This window comes from Fusarium poae (genome assembly GCF_019609905.1).
Source record: "Fusarium poae strain DAOMC 252244 chromosome Unknown contig_3, whole genome shotgun sequence".
NCBI lineage: Eukaryota > Fungi > Ascomycota > Sordariomycetes > Hypocreales > Nectriaceae > Fusarium > Fusarium poae.
Genome location: NW_025408661.1, coordinates 437802 through 458697, shown reverse-complemented (window position 1 = coordinate 458697; position 20896 = coordinate 437802). Strand labels below are relative to the sequence as shown.

General features: G+C 49.0%; 2 protein-coding genes across 2 annotated transcripts; one reads left to right on the top strand and one right to left on the bottom strand.

The window, feature by feature from the left end:
- Positions 1–3997: 3997 nt before the first annotated feature.
- FPOAC1_013756 (uncharacterized protein) lies at positions 3998–5038 on the top strand (the record flags this gene model as incomplete). The annotated part of the gene is made up of 4 exons (XM_044858097.1): positions 3998–4225; positions 4277–4426; positions 4478–4862; positions 4911–5038. The coding sequence occupies 4 exons, from the start codon at positions 3998–4000 to the stop codon at positions 5036–5038; spliced, it is 891 nt and encodes a 296-aa protein (XP_044700921.1).
- A 199-nt stretch (positions 5039–5237) lies between these two features.
- Positions 5238–20672, bottom strand: FpAPS1 (Apicidin synthetase; the record flags this gene model as incomplete). Its single annotated transcript, XM_044858096.1, has 3 exons — positions 5238–8609; positions 8668–13090; positions 13150–20672. 3 exons carry the CDS (start codon positions 20670–20672, stop codon positions 5238–5240), a joined length of 15318 nt encoding a protein of 5105 aa, XP_044700920.1.
- Between the last annotated feature and the right edge of the window lie 224 nt (positions 20673–20896).

The window sequence follows — 20896 nt, the reverse complement described above, 5'->3', positions numbered from 1 at the left end:
CCAGTGCTAGACGACCCAACTCTCTTAGCTTCGGTCGAAAGTCCCGCGTGCCCTCTAGTATCGTATGTGCTTCGTCAAATACAAAGCCGTCAAGCTGCGCCATCACCCGAAGTCCTTCCACGTAATCATGGAACCGCTTGGTCATTGCGGACTCGGGCGTGACAAAAACAAGTGATGCCGGCCCTGGGGACTGGTCACTAGGTACGCCACTCGGTGCATGGTATCTTCATCTTCCGACACCGTTCTATCAAGTCACCCTGTAGCGATACCAGTGGAACTACCACGACAGTCACGCCGCCTGGACAGCTTGCTGCTGGCAACATAAAGCTCAAGCTCTTTCCACCTCCTGTCCCCATCACAACGACAATGGGGCTCTTGTTCATCATGATTGCCTGGATCGCCTCGCGTTGAACACCCCGGAATGCAGCTTGATCTCCATACAAGTAGACGAGTTCACGGTCGATGTTGATCCGGCGACGTGACTTCCATCTCTCCAACTGCAGTCTCCGAAGCGCTTCATCGCAGACAGATGCCTTCTTTCGCTTGCGGCCTGGCGTAAGAACCTCACCAAACCCTCCCATTGCAGACGGGAAGCCTAGCAGCCGGTGCCATTCCTCACTGATGTACCGGAAGTTGACGCGCCGTTCATTTGTTTCAAATGCTCCTTCCGTAATTAACCGTCCGTATATCAAGCCTGCGGTCTTGGACCCGTGACCTGCCTGCAAGTCGTATGGGCTATCCTCATCGTCATCACTTTCGCTGCCGCTGTCGTCCGAGTCTACCTCGTGCAGTAGTCTCGTGTGTGCCGTAGATGCGTTTCGAAAGTACCGTCGACCGATTGCCGTACCTGATTCGCTTTGAAGGATCAAGAAGGAGGGCGGCAGCGTAAACAGGCGCATCTTTGGTCATCGTATAATACTTGTCGAGAATGAACCAGCCCATCTCAATTGAATGAAGGATACGGTGATTAAGCGTCTCTAGCTTCGAGTAATGTTCCTAGATTGGATAATTAGCCAAGTTAGGGTTTAGAGTCTATCAAGAGACAGCAAACCTTGTTCTTTTCATAGTGGCGTAATAAACCATCTATAATTGTCAATGTTTGCGACAATGTAGAATTCTTACCCTCAGCCCATAAAGTTGCCGACGCGAATGGGTGGAGAAATCTATGTGTTTTTTCAAGGTAATCCCAATCTGATGGGTTGAGGATATTATCGTTGATCTCCTTATCGTAATCAAGCAAGAATTGCTTGATCTGTGATTGCCTTCTGATAAGATTATCGATCAGCTTATACCAAGAGTTCCATCGGGTGTCGTTATCGATCCCAAGCCGCAAGCCTACTCGATCCTCCCATAGATCACTGTGGATAGATGAATTTCGAAGCCAGACCGCAATGTTATGTAGTTTACGCATCGCCGGGATGGTTTGCCAGCCTCTGAAGTTGTCATCCTTGAAATCGGGGGGCTTCCGAGCGGCCCTTTTAGCCTTTCCCTTCCATATCTTACTGAAAGACTGTTCTTGCTGTCCCGAACCTTCAGACCGCGATGCTGGCTCGTTGGCGGATATATAATATAGTGTGAAGTAGAATTGTTCGTACATCTCGGCGCCGGTCACGTCGCTAGCAGCGGCAAGTGCTGCGCGTAAAGCTTCTTTCGAGGACGCAAGGAGAAAGGCTTGAAGGGAGAGATTTATGATATGAGCGATGCATCGGATTCGACGCTGGCTGGGATGGAAAGATACCTAGACTCAGTTAACCAACTACCTATTAATCAGCGTTCTAAATAGCATACACCGTATTTATCCTGTAGCATTTGTGAGAGATGTTTTAAACAGGTATCGTTTGAAGTAGCATTATCGCCGGTATGATAGCCGATTTGCTTCGCAATACCGTATTCTTCGATTGCTTCCGCCATTAGAGTTGCTTGGCGCCCGCCATTGTGGCTGTATCGACATTCAGGCATAGCTAGCAGGGCCTTTTGAAGTCGATAGCCATTATCAACCCATCTAGCGCATACTGCTAAAATGCCATGCCGATGAGGCGATGTCCAGAGATCGGTCGAGAGATGGATCTTCGATACGGACGCCTGAAGCTTTGCTTTCAATTGGGATCGGTATAAGTCGAAAGTAGTGGTAATATGACGCATCGCCGCGTCGCGGGACGTGAGGAGAAGATCCTCAATAGCCGGATTGCATGCCAATATGATATCCTGCATCTCATCCCATTTCACCGCGGAGAATGGTAAACGACGGCGTGTGAGCAGACCGACAATCGATTCTATATATTGCTGTCGGTTAAAGACGCGGCGTAAAGTGGCATCTGATGGCCGACTCTGAAAAAAATTGTCCATCCGAGGCTGCTTTGACGGCCGGGTAATAATATCTGTGTCGTGCTCGTCTACGGTACTGGCCTCCGTCTGAAGAATAGAGGCATGCTTCCTTTTCGCGTGGTAAATAGCATTGCCACGCTTTCCATTTGACCATGGACTATCTGGGGGACAATGAAGGCATTCATACATAACACGACCAGACGTCTTTCGTTTGCCAGATGGCCCTGGTTTGGCCTTCTCTGGATGAGTGGTGCGGAAAATGACGTCGAAGCTAGATGATTCGAAGGGCAGATCATCGGGTGATGCTCTAGTCTGTGATCGAGTAAGGGTATCAGTGATAACTTTTGAAGATGAACTCATAATTCAATATTGAAAGTCGAGGCAGCAGACTGCCGGACAGCGCGCTCTTACTAGGTACCGGTAACTCATAATCTAATGATGATCGGAATGATTGTCTTCTGTCTCTTTATCATCATGGTTGTTCTTGCTCTCCTCCTTCTTATAGGTAAAGAGGCGAGGTATGATACTAGACCTGCTGACCCTGTAACAGACCTGTAACACTGTTCTGATGATTCACGCGTAATCGTGTGACACCGTTTCCTGTGGCTGCCTATGCAACACTTATCATCCATGCTACTTCTCCAATACCAGGGATGGATATCTTACGAACGGGAATTGAATTGATAGACTAATTCGATGCCAAGTCTTTATCGAATCGAACTTTATTCGCTATCGAATCGAACGGGCCCAAACGTTCGATCGAAATCGGTCGATTCGGTCGAACGAGTGGCGCGGTTCGCTGAAACTCTCATTTCTTGAACGTGTCAACCGACCCCTGACGCTACCTGACGCGATCGAGCTTGATTTGCTGTCTTGAATGCCCAGGCTATGTGGATGTGCTAAGATGTGTTAGTGTATACATCTATACCGCCGAGACTTACACGTCAGGATAGGTATCGTGCAACTGAAGCAATCATATTTCCCCGCAGCCCATAAACGACTGCTTTCTAAATTTCAACGGTAATTTATTGAATGAGACCATTTCCCAATTCCCATAAGGACTATGTCCAGCGTGGGGGAGGTTGAAAAGCGAATCTTTGTGACCATGAAATGCGACTAATATTGTTTAGAGGGTACTTGCGCAAGTGTGGGGGAATACGTGAGCACTCTGGTATCTTTCAAGCACTGAGATATAGGGTAGGCCCGTCTTGTAAAAACTTCCACGATGAACTTCAAAACATGCTGATTTTCCGTAGATTGGAAGTAATGCAAACAAAACTGGCCCGTTTAGATATCTCCTGTCAGGAGCTTTCTATCCGTGCCAATGTTCTCACGGTCAGAAGACCATTTCGACCTTGGAGTCTCACATGTCTCGTGTATCCTCAACCTGGAAATGTCGCGTTGTGCGCCTCGATGGTCTGTGCACGATGACACAAGCCAATAGGGGTGTTGCAAAAGCTAATTAGAGTAGATCCAACAAAAGTAGATAAGATTATCTAATCTTATCGGATAAGCATGCCACACGGCCGATAGCATTTTAGCTATCGTGATATCACATTTAGCTGAAAAAAAGTGTGATATATATTCACGGTGATATATATCACTTTAGCACTTTAGCACAGTGTGATATCACTTTAGCATATCACAATACGCAAGTCTGCCATACGCCAAGATGGCTAACAGCATGGAAGGCCAAGAGACCATCCATAGCGTCTGCGGACCGATCTGTCACTCTATTGCCGATATGCGGCTCTTTGTCACGTCGATTCTCAGCCAAAAGCCATGGGCCTATGATTCTAAAGTCATCCCAATGCCATGGAGATATGATGAAGAGAATGCTATCAAGGAAAAGATTTCCGCTCGGGGTTTGAATATGGGCTACTATCTCTGCGATGGAAATGTGAGCTGCATCCTTTATTGTACTTCCGAAATGGCTTTCTTACATTAATAGGTTCTGCCTCATCCCCCGGTCATCCAGGCTGTCCAGAAGGTTGTTAACAAACTCAGCGAGGCTGGGCATACAGTTATTCCTTGGGAACCTTACCGGCATCCATATGCTGTTGATCTGGCTAACCGCATCTATGCCTCTGATGGAGGAACTGTAGGTCCATCGTATACGTACACAATTACGACTATTGCTTATTGTCGTTAGGATATATTTTCGGTCCTCGATACTTCTGGGGAGCCTGCAATTCCTAACATTGCGGAGCTTGTCAAGCCGGATCTTCCCAAGTTGAGTCTCAATGAACTTTGGGATATCCAGCTTCAGAAGTGGAATTACCAGTCGGATTACCTAGCCAGGATCCGAGAGGCCGAAACGAAACTTGGTAAGGAACTTGATGCTATCATTGCTCCTATTACTCCTACAGCCGCTATCCGACATGACCAGTTTAAATACTATGGATATGCTACTGCGATAAATATACTCGATTTTACTAGCGTAGTAGTGCCCGTCACATTTGTTGACAAAAAGATCGATGAGCCGAATTATCAATTCAAGCCACTTACCGAAATAGATCGGACGGTGCAGGCAGAATGTATTAATACAACACTCTTCTTGTTTTCTGAAGCTGACATCCCTATAGATGATCCAAGTGCGTATCACGGTGCGCCAGTGGCAGTTCAGATTATCGGGCGACGACTTACTGAGGAGAGGGTTATGAGCATTGCTGAGGAAGTGGGGCGTCTACTTGGAAACGAGGTTGATCTATAAGGTTTAGAAATAGAAGCTAAAATCTATAGGTCTAAGATACCGAGTTTGGCGATACACCCACTAGTTCTGAAAGATAGGTTATTTTAAATCTTTAATGGTTTTGTTTTTCTTCCTCTTCTCCTCATTATGCGGTCTTAGAAATGCCAAGCAGTTCTTAAAAGATAATCCAGTTACAAATCTATCTACAGTCCAAACTACTCTAAGTATCATCTGTTGTAATCTCCCGCCAAATTTCTATGATATCATCAATCCCACTCTTATCTACAGCCCTATCATCCCAGATTATAGCCAAGTCCACTGTTATGTTATCCTTCTCTGACACAATTGAGCACTCGGCTGAGAATGTTCCAGGAGGAGGCACCACAACCTTCTGTCCCATATGGACCATGCCAGTACCTTTTGCACCACTAAAGTCTGTGTGACCTGCTGGATGAATGGCAAGGTCGAATGGCAAGTGGCCTAGTAGCGAGGCCGCATGCAGAGGGGCAACCTCAGCATCTTGGCTTGTCAGGCTTTGCATGGCATCTAGCCCAGTGTGCTCATGTGGCATGACCCGAACCATCTCAGTGCGTACAATATCAGCAGCGTCGCAAATCCCAGTGGATTCAATTGGTAGTCGAACACGCAGAGGTAGTTTCGAAATGAGTGGACCGGGGCATGTATCGATTCCACCTAGGGGAAGAGTTCTCCCTGTGACTAGATACGCGATAGTGATGTCGATGCGATGAGTAAGCCGAGCCAGTAACAATATCCAAGCGGCTGCTATGAGCGACGTAGGAGTCTTGCCCTCGCGTTTGGGGAACGATACTTGATATACTGCAAGGCAGTCTTGGCGAGGGTCTTTGAGAGCCGAGTAGTTAAAGAGCAATGTTTGTGGACCCATGTCTGAAAGGTAGGTTTGCCAGAAGCTGCGAGACTCTGAAGTTGCATTTCTTGCCTTGGTTATATGCCGTATAAATCCACTGAAAGGTAAAGCAGTCTCTGGATCGTCTTGCGGTTTGGCGTAATCTTGACCGATAGACCTCAGCATCATCCCTAGGCTCCACGCATCGTAAGCAGCATGATTCAGTGACCAAATAAGATGAGTAGGGCGCGAGCTATTCTGGACAAGTGAGATCCTCTGTAAGGGCTCACCAAGACCGGAATGCATCCAATGACATTGTCTTTCCTGTTCCACGACCGAGTCAACATCTTCAGAGAGAAAGACAGACCACGGAGCCTCATTTCCTTTGTGTAGTACAACTTGAACAAGCTGCCCTGTCTGAATATTCCGTACAATGCGAGTTCTCATAGTTGGATAACGGATGATGCAGCGGTCAATGGCTTTTCCAAGAGCAAGCATATCGATGTCTTTGTCTAGTGAGAATATCCACTGCGTGACGTGGGCTCCAGGCCAAGCCTCTGTTCCGTTCAAGAACATCTCTTGCATACCGGTGCACGGGTATATCTGTTCGATCTTATCCGCACAAATTGGCATGGCTTGTCGCGACAGGTGCTGAAGCGTAGACAGGGTATACGCTTTTTCGTCAACTATCCTATCGTCATGGGCTCCTTCTTTCAACAAATCCTCTTCGTGATCCAAAGCCTCGATCACGTCAGCCATGTTGGACAGGATTGGGTGCTTAAAGATGTCCACAACTGTGAGTGCTAAGCCTCGGTATCTTGACAGCGCAACTAGTCTCATGGCCATCATCGAATCTCCGCCGACATTGAAAAAGTTGTCGGTCCGACCCGCTGGCTTCTCTTTACTTCCAAGAACCTCTGCCCACAAATCGCTGAGCAGCTTCTCCTTCGGTGTTTTTGGCGATTGCCCAGTTGTTGTAGCCGTTCCCTTAGACATTTCGACCGCCAGAGGAATGGCGAGGCTGTGCAAGGTCTTGCGATCTAGTTTGCCCGTGCTCAAGAAGGGTAAATTAGACAAAGGAATAAGAACGCTTGGAACCATATGATGCGGCAGTGTGCCCTTGAGCTTTGGCATCAGGTCAATTGTCAGCTTCTGCATATAAGCAGCCACCTGATCGCTTGATCCTCCAGGCACAACGCCGCTAGTCCCCAGTACTGCCCCAAGTATCTGCATCTCATCATTACTGGTGGGCGTAAAGATTTCCACGGCAACCGGAAGGGCTTTGGGAATGTGCTGCCTTATGGTTTCCTCAATTTCCGCGAGTTCAACTCGTTGACCGCGAATCTTGACTTGTGAGGAATCTTTGCGGCCAATCCAGGTCAGAGTACCATCAGGGCTGATACGAACAAGATCACCAGTCTTGTAAACACGTCGAGGCTCCTGCACATGCTGGTCTTGAACCATCCATGACTGGTTGGAGACAAATGAGGCCGCAGACTTGTCCTCCTCGTTGAGATAATGTCGAGCAAGGCCGGGACCCTCGATGAAAAGCTCGCCAATACCGCCCAGAGGTGCCAACTCATTGTCTTTGAGATGATTCACGACCCAGACGCGGCTTCCGACTGGTTGACCTAGCAAGGTGGCTGGCGAATTGCGCGTCATATCACCAACCAGCATAATGATGCAAGTCTCAGTGGGACCATAGACTGACAATAGTTTGACCTTTGAAGCCCATCGATCCCTGTCACTGGGTAGAACAGGCTCGCCTCCTAAGCATACAGTCTTGAGGGAAGGAACACTGCTGGGTTCGATCAAGCGCGATACAGAAGTCGCAAGTGTAGTGATGGTGTTGGCATGAATCTTCTCAATGCTGCCTGCTAAATCGTCCATGCGCCCTGACTCGGAGAGGCTACAGATAGTCCCGCCAACGATGAGAGTGCCGAAGATTTCCAACAACATTCCATCGAACCAGTAGGCGTTGAATTGTAGCGTTCGCGAATGGGTTCCCATGCCTATGCGGTCTGTGAGAGCGATCAATGATGAACAGAGTGCTTGGTGCTCAATAACAACTCCTTTCGGCAGCCCAGTACTTCCAGAGGTGAAGAGTATGTAGGCTGTATGTTGTGGCTCCACAGGTATATGAAAGGTATGAGGCGGCTTCAAAAAGGCCGCTGTTGGTGATGGGAGGGTGTTTGGACCGACAACCATAACTTTGCATCGCGAGAGAGACGTAGAAAGTTCTTCGTGTTGGGGCGATGTGAGAATTACTGAGGCGTCCACAGTTTGGACAAGATGCTGAAGTCGTTTGACTGGGTTTTGTGGATTCAAGGGCACAAAGCAACCTCCTGCTTTTGCAATACCCAGAATTGCAACGATAGCAAACTTGGACTTCTCAAAGAGCATACATACTGCCTTCTCGGGTTTGATACCCAAGTAAGACAGGTTTTCTGCTAGAGACGTCGACAAATCGTCTAGCTCGGCATATGTCATCGATCCATCCCATGAATCAATAGCAGTGAGGAACGGGCTCAATTCAACTTGCTTCCGCACGAGATCATGAACGCAAGATCGAACTGTTTTGGCCGAACTGCCGTTGACCTTGCCAATCTGTGCAATGTGGTCTGGAGAAAGCGCAGATATACTTTGCAACGGCGTATCCTCGGGTGAATGAAAGAGGCTACCGAGAATCGTGATGTAAGTGTCTAACATCAGCTCGGCTTGATGGCTCTGCAAATCCCACCAAGTCAGTTATCATTCATGCCGATCACATTAGGTACACACTCACTGATACTATGATATGGTCGAAGCTTATGGTGACTGTCACTTCTTTGCCCTCCGCTGGCAGCTGTACCTCCACGATCATAGGACTTGAGAAGAACCCTTTTGTATCGATAGTCTGGCGCACGACACCAGTAGATGTGTTTGCCATTGTCTTGTCCAAAGGAGGCTGAACAACAAAAATACTATCAAACTGACAGGCCTGGCGACAATCTTGGTTTATACGGGAGATCTGTTCCAGGCCAATGTGAGAGAAGCGAATGGCACTGAGATTATCACGCTGCACCGCAGCCACTAGATCTGATACTGAAGAACTGTAGTCGATAACGGTACGAGACGGAACGGTGACAATAGTCGGGCCAGCGATGTCTTCTATACCAGAAATGCTTGCGGCAGCAGACTCTCTCCCGGAAAGGATTGTGCCAAACACAGTATCGTTGTTTGCCGTGTAGTGGCAAATGGTCTTGGCCCAGGCTGCTTGAGCTATCGCGGCTGTCTTACCTTGTAGGTAACCCTGGTCATGTAACTGTGGTAGTTGGAGAGTCCTTTGAGTTGAATCGGTTGCCAATGGCTGGTGTTCTGCATGACTTGATTGAGGGATTAGTCGCGTATTAGAAAGTCCAGCAAACCTTTCTTCCCAGTGAGTTATCGCTTGCTCCGAGGTTTGTTTTGTCAGATTGCGGATGAAAGACTTGTATGGAGTAACATGACTGAATGAGTAGCTTGGGGGGCTGTCGGAGAGCCCTTGGTAGATTCTCTGCCAGATATTTGACAGAGACCACCCATCGTAGGCGGCGTGATGAACACAAAAGCCATATTTTACCACGTCTTGATTGCCTTGCGTATTGGTCTTGTCTAAGTCATCAATAATCCCTAGTTGAATCAACGGCTTCCCGTAGTCGTGTGAGTCGTAGGCAAACTCAACGAAAGAGCTGACGTCAGGAAACTCTGTCCATCTCAAAGGGTGGCTCTTCATCACAACTTGCCAAGCCCCATGCTTCTGATCATGGCTCAGCACGATTCTAGTCCTCAATATCTCATATGCTTTGAACGCTGAAAGCCATGCGTCCTGAAAACGTGTGACCTGTGAAGCGGGAACGTCAACGGTCTCGACCAACATGTAAGCGCCGCGATGTCTGGCGGTCTCAACCATGAGGGACTCTTGAAGCGCTGTGCAAGGATATACATCGTCAACCTCATTCTTGCTGATATTGTGCAAGGGAAAGAGGTTATCGAAAACAAACTCTAGGTCAGGTCCGGAAATGAGCTCAAAAGGTTCGGGTGGAAACAGTAACTCCGGCTTTTCCTCATCATCATGACCAATTGGTAGCAGATGAGACACCATGTCAACGAGGATAGGAGACGAGAAGATGTCTTCATACTGCAAGCGATAGCTGTTGGAGCGCGCTAGGCCGACCAGTCTTATAGCATGTATCGAGTTTCCACCAAGGGCAAAGAAGTTTTCATGACGGCTAATAAGGCTGGCATCCACTCCGAGAATAGTAGACCACCATTCTCGAACACAGGTCTCAGTTATGGACCAAGTCTCATCTTGTTCTGCTTCCTGTTGTCCTCGAGCCAAGAGATCTTCAATGCAACCTTGGGCAAACTCCTTGTCTAGCTTTCCTGATGCAGTGGTAGGGAAATGGGCCACAGCAATAAAAATGCTTGGAATCATGTACTCTGGAAGGAGGCGGCGTAGTTTGTACCGTAGCTGTGAGGCCTTGGTGGATGTAGGGATCTTGCCTGTCATCGAGAGCAACGTACAAGGCACCTCATGTACAGTCTCATCGTGAAGCATATCCATCCTCAAGAGAGCTGCAATTTCAGGTTCCCCGTACCCTCTCCTATCTCGCCAATATAGCTGGACGGTACTGGAGTAGAATGACGCATCGTCTGACATAGCATGCTGGATATGATGCTCAATCTCGCCCACATCAATTCGATGACCTCGAAGCTTGATTTGACCATCTCGTCTTTGAAGGAAGTCCAGTGTGCCGTCTGTTTCATAGCGAACAATGTCTCCAGTTCGATAAACCCTGTTTCCATGCTTCTTTCCAGGAATAGAGTCAAGAAGGCTGGTGGAGAACGATAGTCTGGTCTTCTCTGGATCGTTGTGATAGCCGCGAGCCAGAGTGTGGCCTTCAAGGCACAGTTCACCAGGTGCACCAATGGGGCAGATACTGCCTGTCATGGGACTGATGATCCAGGCGTTAATCCCCACGGGACGTCCAATATTGGTGCTCTTTGTATCAATAGCCTCGACCTTAATATCTCTGCCACAGGTGAACACACATGCCTCTGTCGGTCCATAGCAGTTGGTAACACGCCGACCTTGTTGCACCCAGGCCTTCACATCACTCTGTGTTAACGACTCGCCTCCGAAAAGACACTGTTTGACATGAGGTAGTTTCTCTGGGCGGAGGACTCTTGCGACTGTTGGCGTGAGTGTGATGGTGTTCAACTCGTTCTGGCTTATGTATCCTTCAAGGTCGTTTACCCTTGAGTGCTCTGAAGGAATACAGAGAAGCCCCCCAGAACAGAGTGTGATAAAAATCTCAAAGATGCTCGCGTCGAATGTGTAGTTGCTGAATTGAAGCATGCGTGTCTGACGCGTAAATCCGAAAAAGTCGATTTGAGAGGCGATTGCCCTGGACCATGCACCGTGCTCAATTACTACACCCTTTGGCTGGCCCGTTGTTCCAGATGTGTAGAGGAGATAGGCTGCTTGAGTCTCCTCTATTGCATGATTCGAAGTACAAGGTTGGGTTTGTTGGCGTTGAGCTACATCATGCAGATCCACAGACACGATGCGACAGTGGGAGGGAAGGGTCGATAGTAACGCGACATGGGCTGGACTGGTCAGGACAGTTTGAACTTCAGCTCCAATAAGCAAACTCTCGAGTCGCGCCGAAGGCTGCGAAGGACCCAGAGGCATAAAGGCGGATCCTGATTTGAGCACTGCAAGCATCGAGACAATTGCCGCCGCCGATTTATTGAAGCAAATACCGACGAACTCGCCAAGGGGATGCGAACCTCCTTCAGAAATGCCATGAGAAACTATGTTGGCCAATCGGTCAAGTTCAGCATATGACAGGGCCCCATCGTCAGCCCTCACAGCTATTTCAAGCGGGTTCGCCCGGACTTTGGCGTCTATCAAGTCGATTATGGACTGGAATTGCTGGGATTCACCATAGCGATGCCCATCCTCATTCCAACTCAGCATGTTGTGTAATTGACTTGGAGCTACTTTGGTCATGATAGCAGCTAGATTGACTGGAAATGAGCCTCCAGATGGATCATAACAGCTCTGACAAAGACTCTGGAGAATATGATCAAATTGCTGCATCACATGGCTGACCATCGGTGCCCCTATGCAGATAGGATCGTAACCGACATTTACAAAGACAGACTCAGACCCAATGGAAAATTCGACGGCGAGAGGGTAAGGGTGGAAGTCAATTGGGTCTACCTCGATTGGAGTAATGCCCAAGGGACTCAAGCTGGAGCGTAGGTCGACCATGTCATGGTTGACAAGTATCAATGTGCTGAAATTGCACGCTTGCTGGGCCGACAAGCCAAGAGCTCGAATCTCCTGTATGCCGAGATGCTGGTGAGGTATGGAAGCGGCCGTTACTTGTTGCATATATTCAAGAAACTCCAGAACAGTCTGGTTCGGATTAACGTGAAACTGTCTCGGCACGGTGACTATCGTCGGTCCTACAACCTGGTCAAGACAGGGCATAGGAAAGTCTCGTCCAGACAATGTAACGCCAAAATTCACTGCCGAACTCGTCGTATACTGCGAAAGCAGTATTGCCCAAGCGGCGTTGATCAAGACTGACGGTGTGACACCAGCGGACATGGCCATACTTGACTGGAAGGAGAAGCGGAAGGTTGCACTTGCCGTAGCTATGGGTTTGTGGGCGGATGGGACAGGAGGAAACTGAAACCCTTCCCTGTCTTGCTCGACTAAATGGCTCCTCCAATATTCCTTAGAGGAGGATAGCGGTGCGCTTTTCAGCTGCTGGACAAAGGATTGGAAAGATGGACCAGGTTGCGATAATTGCGTGCCTTGATATAACTCAATGGCCGTGTCCCACATCAAGCTAAAGGACCAGCCGTCGAAGAGGGTATGGTGAATGCTGATAACGAAGTAGTGGCATTGTGTGCTCTGGTCAAAGACCATGGTCATGCGGAGAAGAGGCTGACCGTATCCAAAATGCTTGTTTCTTTGTTGTTCCATGTGTTTATCTAGAGTAGAGGCAGTACTTTCGTCGACTGGAATTGGACTGCTTTGCACCACGATAAGGCTGCCCTGACTGTTGGGCACTATACGACTCCGAAGAATAGAATGGATCATCGTGGTTGTTTCCCATGAGAATTTGAACCGCTTTCTGTCTAGATCCAATGGAAGCTTGAACGGTGCACTGTAATGATGGGATGATAAGTAAGTGAACGAATAGACTCGTGGTAACTGGATACTTACTGCAATGCATATGCTCGATGCCCTTCTCGATGCGCTGACAATGCCATCAGGCCTTCTTGCATCGGTGTGCATGGAAAGACATCCTCGATCTCACTTGAACGGATGCCAATGCTGTCGAAAACCTCTTGTGACAATTTCTGGTCCCAAGAAAGGTCCATACCTGGGAGAAGCGAAAATGGTGGAACTCCCAAATTGTCTTCGTCCGGAGTAGTAGGAAGGGATTTCGGCAGTGACTGGGAAGAAGTCGAATTATTCGATCGCAGAGATGTCGATGGTGAAGGACTCATTACCTTCGCCATATCTCTTAGGGTCGGATTGGCAAGAATATCAGCAACAGAGAGCTGAAACCCAGCCTGTCTCGCCTCAGCTCGAAGAGCCATAGCAGCCATCGAGTTACCGCCCAGGCGGAAGAAATTACTTTGTCCACCGTTCACCTTGACGCCAAGGACGTTCTCCCATAACTGAGCCAACAGGGCATCTTCATCAGCTTCAATCACGGTATCTTGCTCATGAGGATCTGTGTCAAGTGAGATTGCGAATGAGAAAAGATCACTGCGGCTAAGATCACTAGATGCATGTTGTAGAGCCCTTCGGTCGACTTTTCCAGAAGTCGTAAGAGGCAATGTCTCGATGGGGATAAAGGCTTGTGGCACCATATAGCGTGGCAGAGAGGTACCAGATGAGTTGAGCTTGGAAATAATGCTGTTAAACAGGTCCATGAATTGAGGGTTGTGAGCAATGATAGAGGGTTTCTTGTTGTTTGTTGTATGATTTGACTCTGGGGCTAGATCATGGCCGCCGACGTATATGAATGCAGCCAGTACATCAGCCTCGCCCAAATCCTTCCTCTTGAGAAGCTCGACTATGATCGGACCAGCTGCAGATCCTACAGCAGCCCTGAGAGTATGCTCGATCTCAGACACTTCCACACGCTGACCATTGATCTTAATCTGGTTGTCTTTGCGGCCGATATAGCTGATGGTGCCATCCGTATTATACCGGACCACGTCACCAGTCTTGTAAAGTCTGCTGTTTGGTCTCTTGTCCTTTAGCCAAGAAGGGCTTTCGATAAAAGCCTGGGCTGTCTGTTCTGGCCTCTTGAAATACCCCCGAGCAAGAATTGGACCTTCTATCAGAAGCTCACCGGGAGCACCAACAGCACGGAGTTGATCATGGTTGTTCTCGTCAACTACCCACGTAGTTCCACGGAATGCTCTGCCTATATTTGATGCAGCCGTTGTCTTGTTCACTTCTGGTTTGGCGATGCATGCGACTGTCGCTTCGGTGGGCCCGTACATGTTGATAATTTTTACACGACCTGACCATGCTTCAATTTGTGACGCTGATAATGCTTCACCCGAGAAACAAAGAACTCGGAGGCTTGGAACTGATGACGGGTCAAGCAAGGATGCAAAAGATGGTGTGATACCCGCATAAGTTGCCCTGCTTCGTTGGATAAAGTCGGTGATGTCGGCTGGGCTGCGATTATCGTCAGACATGACACATACACAACCACCGTTCTGTAAGGTGCAGAAGATGTCTCCAATCGATGCGTCAAAGGCGTACGACGCGAACTGAAGTGTACGAGTCTCAGATCCCATATCAACCATGCCAGCCGCTCTGCCTAGCTCATTGAGACCAGTCACAATCGCCCGATGCGTAACGACGACGCCTTTGGGTGTACCCGTCGTTCCAGATGTAAATAGAACGTACGCAGCGTTATCAGGTGATACTAAAGCACATACAGGAACTTCATCATTCACGAGTGGAAGGTTGTTGATGAAGGAGGACTTGATCTCTAGCACCGTTACATGACGGTCACCTCTTTGTGTTGAGGTATCCAGCTTCTTCGACTTGTTGGTCAACGGTGAGCAGATCATCACAGAAGCCTCGATCTCATCAATAATGTTCCATATCCGGGATTCTGGATGCGCTGGATCGAGAAGTACGAAGCACCCCCCAGCTTTCAAGACGCCAATAATAGCAACAATGGTCCATATAGACTTTTCGAAACACAATGGGACCTTCGTCTCTGGACCAATGCCTAGTTGTGAAAGGTGCTTGGCTAGCCGTGTCGATAGTTGATGCAGTTGCCCGTACGACATCGACCCATCCCAGCTAGAGATGGCTTCCGCTGAAGGACTATCAAGGGCCTTGTCAATGAATATGTCATGCAGACATTTCTCCAAAGGCGGTGTCAACACTTTGTTCCAATCCCAGATCTGCTCGGTGTCAAGAGTACTGATACCACCGATCTGACTCAAAGGCACCGACGGATCTTGTATAATCTGAGAGAGAAGGTAGTCGAACGAGGCTGCAATGTTCGTGGCATGCTGACGGCCGATGGTTGCTGTCCGGTAGTCGATGGAGACAGACATTCCACTGACTCCATCATCTCCAGTCTCTACAATTAGAGAGACATCGAACTCAGTAGGATCATGAACAGCAATCTGTTCGAACAGAAGAGTCGACTTTTCACGCAGTTGCATCTCCTTGGTCCATTTCGACATGAAGGAAATACCACTGTTGAACAGTAATGAGTTTCCTGTTATACCAAGAGCACCCTGAATCTCTGCGAGAGAGCAACTTTGATGGCTAATGGAACGAGCAGAGCGGTCTTGTATCCTTTGGAGGATATCTGCGACGGACATGTTTTCCTCGTCATCGAAATCCAAAAAATGGATGAGGATGGAAATGAATGGCCCAACTGCTTCCTGGATGTTGTCAACTGGAGCATCTCGTCCGGAAGCAAGATACCCAAAGACAATTTGAGTGTCAGCTGTATACATGCGAAGGACCGTCGCCCATGTGAGCTGTATTAGAGTCGGCATCGTCACTTGCATCTCTGCCAGGAACTGTCCGAGCTGGGCAACATCACGCGTTATGGGCACTTTAACTGAGCCTCTCTGTTGATTTGCTCGGCCGTCGTGCTTAGTACCCTCATCCGTAAGAGCTGGGAAGTAGCAAGGTCTAGCCGTCGCAAGATATGTCTTCCAATAGGCTATATCCTCTTCTCGGCGGTCTTCGTCACGAATGTAGCGGATAAAATCAGCGAAGGGCTTCCAATTCCATTCTGTCTGAAGTCCATGACTGTTCTGGTAGGCCTTGGACAAGTCGCGAAGTAATGGAGAAATCGATATGCCGTCAAACAAGATGTGATTAACTTGGAATCTAACAAAAGTGTGGCCTTGAGCGGTGGAGCAAATTGCCAAAAGATGCGGAGGTATCTTGTCAACCAGCAAGCCCTTCTCTTTGTATGACACGCAGCTCGCAAGTCCGTCCAGTGCGTTAACTGAGTTATCGGCATCCATCAAAATGACGGATGGTCGATACTTCTTCAGGACTACCTGATGGATCATGGCAGTTTTAGTAGATGTTGTAGCTTCGAGGAAGACGGTTCTCAAGGCAGCATGGCGAGCGACGACGTCATTCCAGGCCTCCCTGAGTCGATTTGGGTCAATCCGGGGGCTCCCGTGGCGGCTGTCAGTGAGTTCCCAAGTGATATCGATCTCGTATGCGCCATCTTTCAACCTCGACTGGCTGAGTGCCAAAGCATCCTGCATTGGCGAACCGCAGTAGATGTCTTCCACTCCCTCGATACCGTCAACCCCTGGAATGGTCTGCAACGAGGATACGAGAGCGTCTAGGTCAGAGTAGCCACTCAGCCCAGCCTGATCCAGATCGCTGAGGGTGAACTGCCGTTTTCCCAACATCAAATATGTCACGATCTCGTCTATGACGGCTGGGAGTAGCCTTGTGAGCCACAAAGATATCCTCTCTTGATATCTGGCACGAGAGTTCCAGGCCATGGTAAAGTGAAGCTCGCCGTCGACTAGTACGGCTGCCGATAGCTCAAAAAGACAGAAGCGCTGGAGTTCTGGAGACGAGTCGGATAAGGCTTCTCCAGCTGTCCAGTCTTCGGTCATGAGAAGGGAGTCATCTTTCTCCAATGATTGGTACCTCCCTTCGTAGTTGAACATGATTTCTGCAGGTATGTGGTCTTTAAAAAGCCTACGCCCTTCTTGGTGAAGATACTTTGTCGAAAAGTACTGGAACCCATTATCTGCAGTGCCTTTGCGAAAGTCTTTGACTCTTCGCACCGTGTCAACCACATCGCCAGCGCTGATATCAGAAACATAGATAGGAAACATGGTGGTGAACCAGCCAACAGTCCGCGAAACATCCAGTTCACTGTTCCACGGCTCTCGACCATGTCCTTCATTAAAGACTGGCGGGGTCGGTCGCTCTGGGAACGCACGCTTGAATGAGAGAAGGATCGCTGCAAGAAAGATGTCAACTGGTTCTGTTTGCAATGCTTCGTGGCATTCGTATAGCACGTTTCTCGTCGTCATATCGCCCAGAGAGATTCGTTTCTCGGTGACATCACGGTACACATTCCGAGCAGGGGAGATGCCCCAGTAAGAAAAGTCAGGAGCTGGCACATAAGAGCGTGGAGGGATGGTATGATCCGGACGCATTCCTTTGGCCATCTCATGTTGCATTTCAGACCATGCCAGAAACGCAATCGAGGCCGGGGCTTCTCTTGGGAGGCTATTACTCCTGTATGGTGAATTCAAGCAGGCTTCCACCTCTTCAAGGATGACTCTCCATGAAACAAGGTCGACAATGAGGTGATGGGATACAATGAAGAGAAGCATACCATGCTCGCCTTGACCTTCGAAAAGCTGGGCACGCAGTAGCGGACCATGTTCGATGTCAAGAGACTCCCTAGCCCGCAACATAACCGACTCTTTCTGTTTAAAGACGACCACATCAGGGAAGTATTCAAAAGCGAGGTGGCACTCGTTTTCGGGCAAGATTCGTTGCATCCACTCGCCAGATGATGACTTGACAAATCGAGCACGTAGCATGGCATGATGGCGGACCAAGCTATACAAAGCCGCCTTCACGTCCTCAACCTCTCTTCGCTCTCGTAGGCGCATAAGAACGCTCTGGTTATAGTGGTTCCAGGTTGCAGATGTGGGTGCCGTCACCATGAAGAGGCGTTGGATTGGAGACAGAGGATAGAGCTTGCCAGGCTGAGCAACAGGCAACTGCATTGAATTCGTCGCATCCCGAATACGTGAGGCTGCTTCTGCTAGCGTTGGGCATGTTAAGATATCTTTTACCCCGACGACCAAATTTTGGGTTCGCTTGATGAGTGACGACGCCTGCATTGCCGTGATCGAGTCCCCTCCATGACCGGCAAAGGATCGCGCCATTACAATTTTCCCAACTGGGATATTCAGGACTTGGCTACAGACTTCACGTAGAAGCTGCTGTCGAACATCGGCCTGAGTAGTTTCCTCTTCTCCGTCCATGGCACCATCAAGAACAAGCTCAAGATATTCTTCCTGCGAGAGTGTCTCAAGTTTTGTCATCAGCGCCTTTCGGTCCAGCTTGCCAGAGGTCGATGACGGGAGATTGCCGATGCTGATCCAGACTGACGGACACATGTATGAAGGAAGGCTTGCCCGAAGGGTCTCGGTTACCTTTTCTACTGCTACGAGGTCGCAGCGTGAAAAAAGTGCGGATGAGCAAGTCGGATGCGGTTGCGATATGAATGACACGCCTTCAATCACCGCAGTAAGTTTGTTCTGAAGAGGACCAGCCCTGGGAAGCAGGACAGCAGCATTGTGCGCCTGTATATGTGATTCGATATCGCTAAGCTCAACACGCTGGCCACCAAGTTTGACTTGCGAGTCCAGGCGTCCCACGCACTGTAGCGACCCATCAGCGCAGTAACGTACGAGATCGCCACTGCGATAAAACCTTCTAGATAATGACTGTTCGTGGTTTCCATCGACGCTGGGGCGGGGGATCCACTCGAGATCATCAAAGAAACTAGTCCGAGTTCTCTCCGGGTCATTGAGGTAACCAGGAGTGAGCTGTGGTCCTTCGCAAATGAGCTCACCAACTGCGCCTATGGGCACAAGGCGCTCCCTTTCAAAGTCTGCGATCCATGTGCGGGTGTTGACGCCGCGTCCAACATTGGAAGCCCTGCCTTTAATTACCTGGGCAGCAGTGGTGATCAAGTTGTTCTCCGCAGGGCCGTAAACATTGTATACAGACACGCCTGAATTAACCCAGTCCTCGATGTCTGACTCTCTGACCATCTCACCAACAAGAAGAAGCTTTTGAAGGAAGCTTGAAGACATTGCTGGATCTAGAATGCGGGTTACCGTAGGAGTCAGGGCCGCCCAGTTGGGTCGAGTTCGAGCGATGTACTCTTGAAGACCATCCATGCGCTCCTCTTCTGAAGGAATGCAGAGGGTACCCCCGTGGAGGAGAGCTGTGAAAACGTCCACCATACAGACATCAAAAGTGTACGAAGCAAATTGGAGAACCCGGGTATTGTCATCAGCTCCAATATGGCACGCATAAGAAGAAGCGCCGGTGCAGATGGTTGCGTGTGTCGCGATAATTCCCTTGGGAGTTCCGGTGCTGCCAGATGTGAAGAGTCCGATAGCAGGGCTCTCCAATGTCAGAGAGGTCTTGCTGCTGCTCATCGGGTGGTCCTCGTCCTGATCCACATCCATCTTAGTGACGTTAATGACCTGAAGGGACGGAAAGTCACTGGATAGCCGGTTGCCAATGTCTGCTTCGCCCACTAGGATGACCTTGGCCCCAGTGGTTCCGATAATCTGTTGCACACGAGCTGGGGGATTTCTAGGATCCAATGGAACACAGGCTGCTCCCGCTTTGATAATGGCCAGCATGGAAATAATGGCCCAACGGGATTTGTTGAAGCAAAAAAGTACCCACGAACCAGGGCCAGCATTGAACTCGGTCTGCGCCAATTTTTTGGCCAATGAGTTTGAGGCCACATCAAGCTCCTGGTACGACATGTCACCGTCCCAGGATTCAATGGCTGGTTTGTGGGGATATAGATGAGAAACGCGAGAGAACTCGTCGTGGATGAGACACTCGGTACGTGTCAAGTTTCCACTGTTCCAGCTGACAATTTGAGCGACATCGTTTCCGCTGATTCCAACATGACGGATGGTTTGTTTGAGATTGTTGTCAAAAGAGGTGAGGACATGCGAGAAAGTCTCGCCTAAATTCCTCACTTCATGAAGGGCCATGAAAGCACTGCGGGCCAGCATCTGAAAGCCGGAATCTGCAACATGCAGGGCAACGTCCATTCCAGGCTGCAGAATTTCTGAAAGGTGATATTGGCACTCATTGTCGATGATCCTCTGGAAGATGATTGCAGTATTGTAGTGATATTCGTCTTCATCACTGACGCGGTCGCGTTGGAGGCGCGAGACAATCGTGGCGAGTGAGTCGTGAGGCTGAATCTCGCAGACTTTAGTGGCTGTGCTGCCATCTACCCTAGACTCAAACGAAACTTGATCGAGGCCAGTGTAGAGATGCAGCGTAACGCACCAGGCCGCCTCGATAGTCACAGACAACGGAATTGTCGACGGGTATTCAATTTCTTGTTTATTGATGTTGGTAGAATTTGGATCTCTACCAGCAAAAGGGGAAAGGTTGCACGCCGAAGTTTGTTGGTTTGCCATTTTGATAATATGAACAAATGATAATGTCACAGCGGATGCTGCACAACTACGGGACATGATTTACGGCAGCATTGTGCACAAGATAATACACATTATTGCTTGTCTGTTTATAGTCAACCCCCATAGCTTGTCTTTAACATGACGAATCATCACCCATTCGTGAGAGTCTGGTCTGTCTGAGAATCGATTATTTTTCTTTGTCAGGCCACTTCGCTGCAAATCTT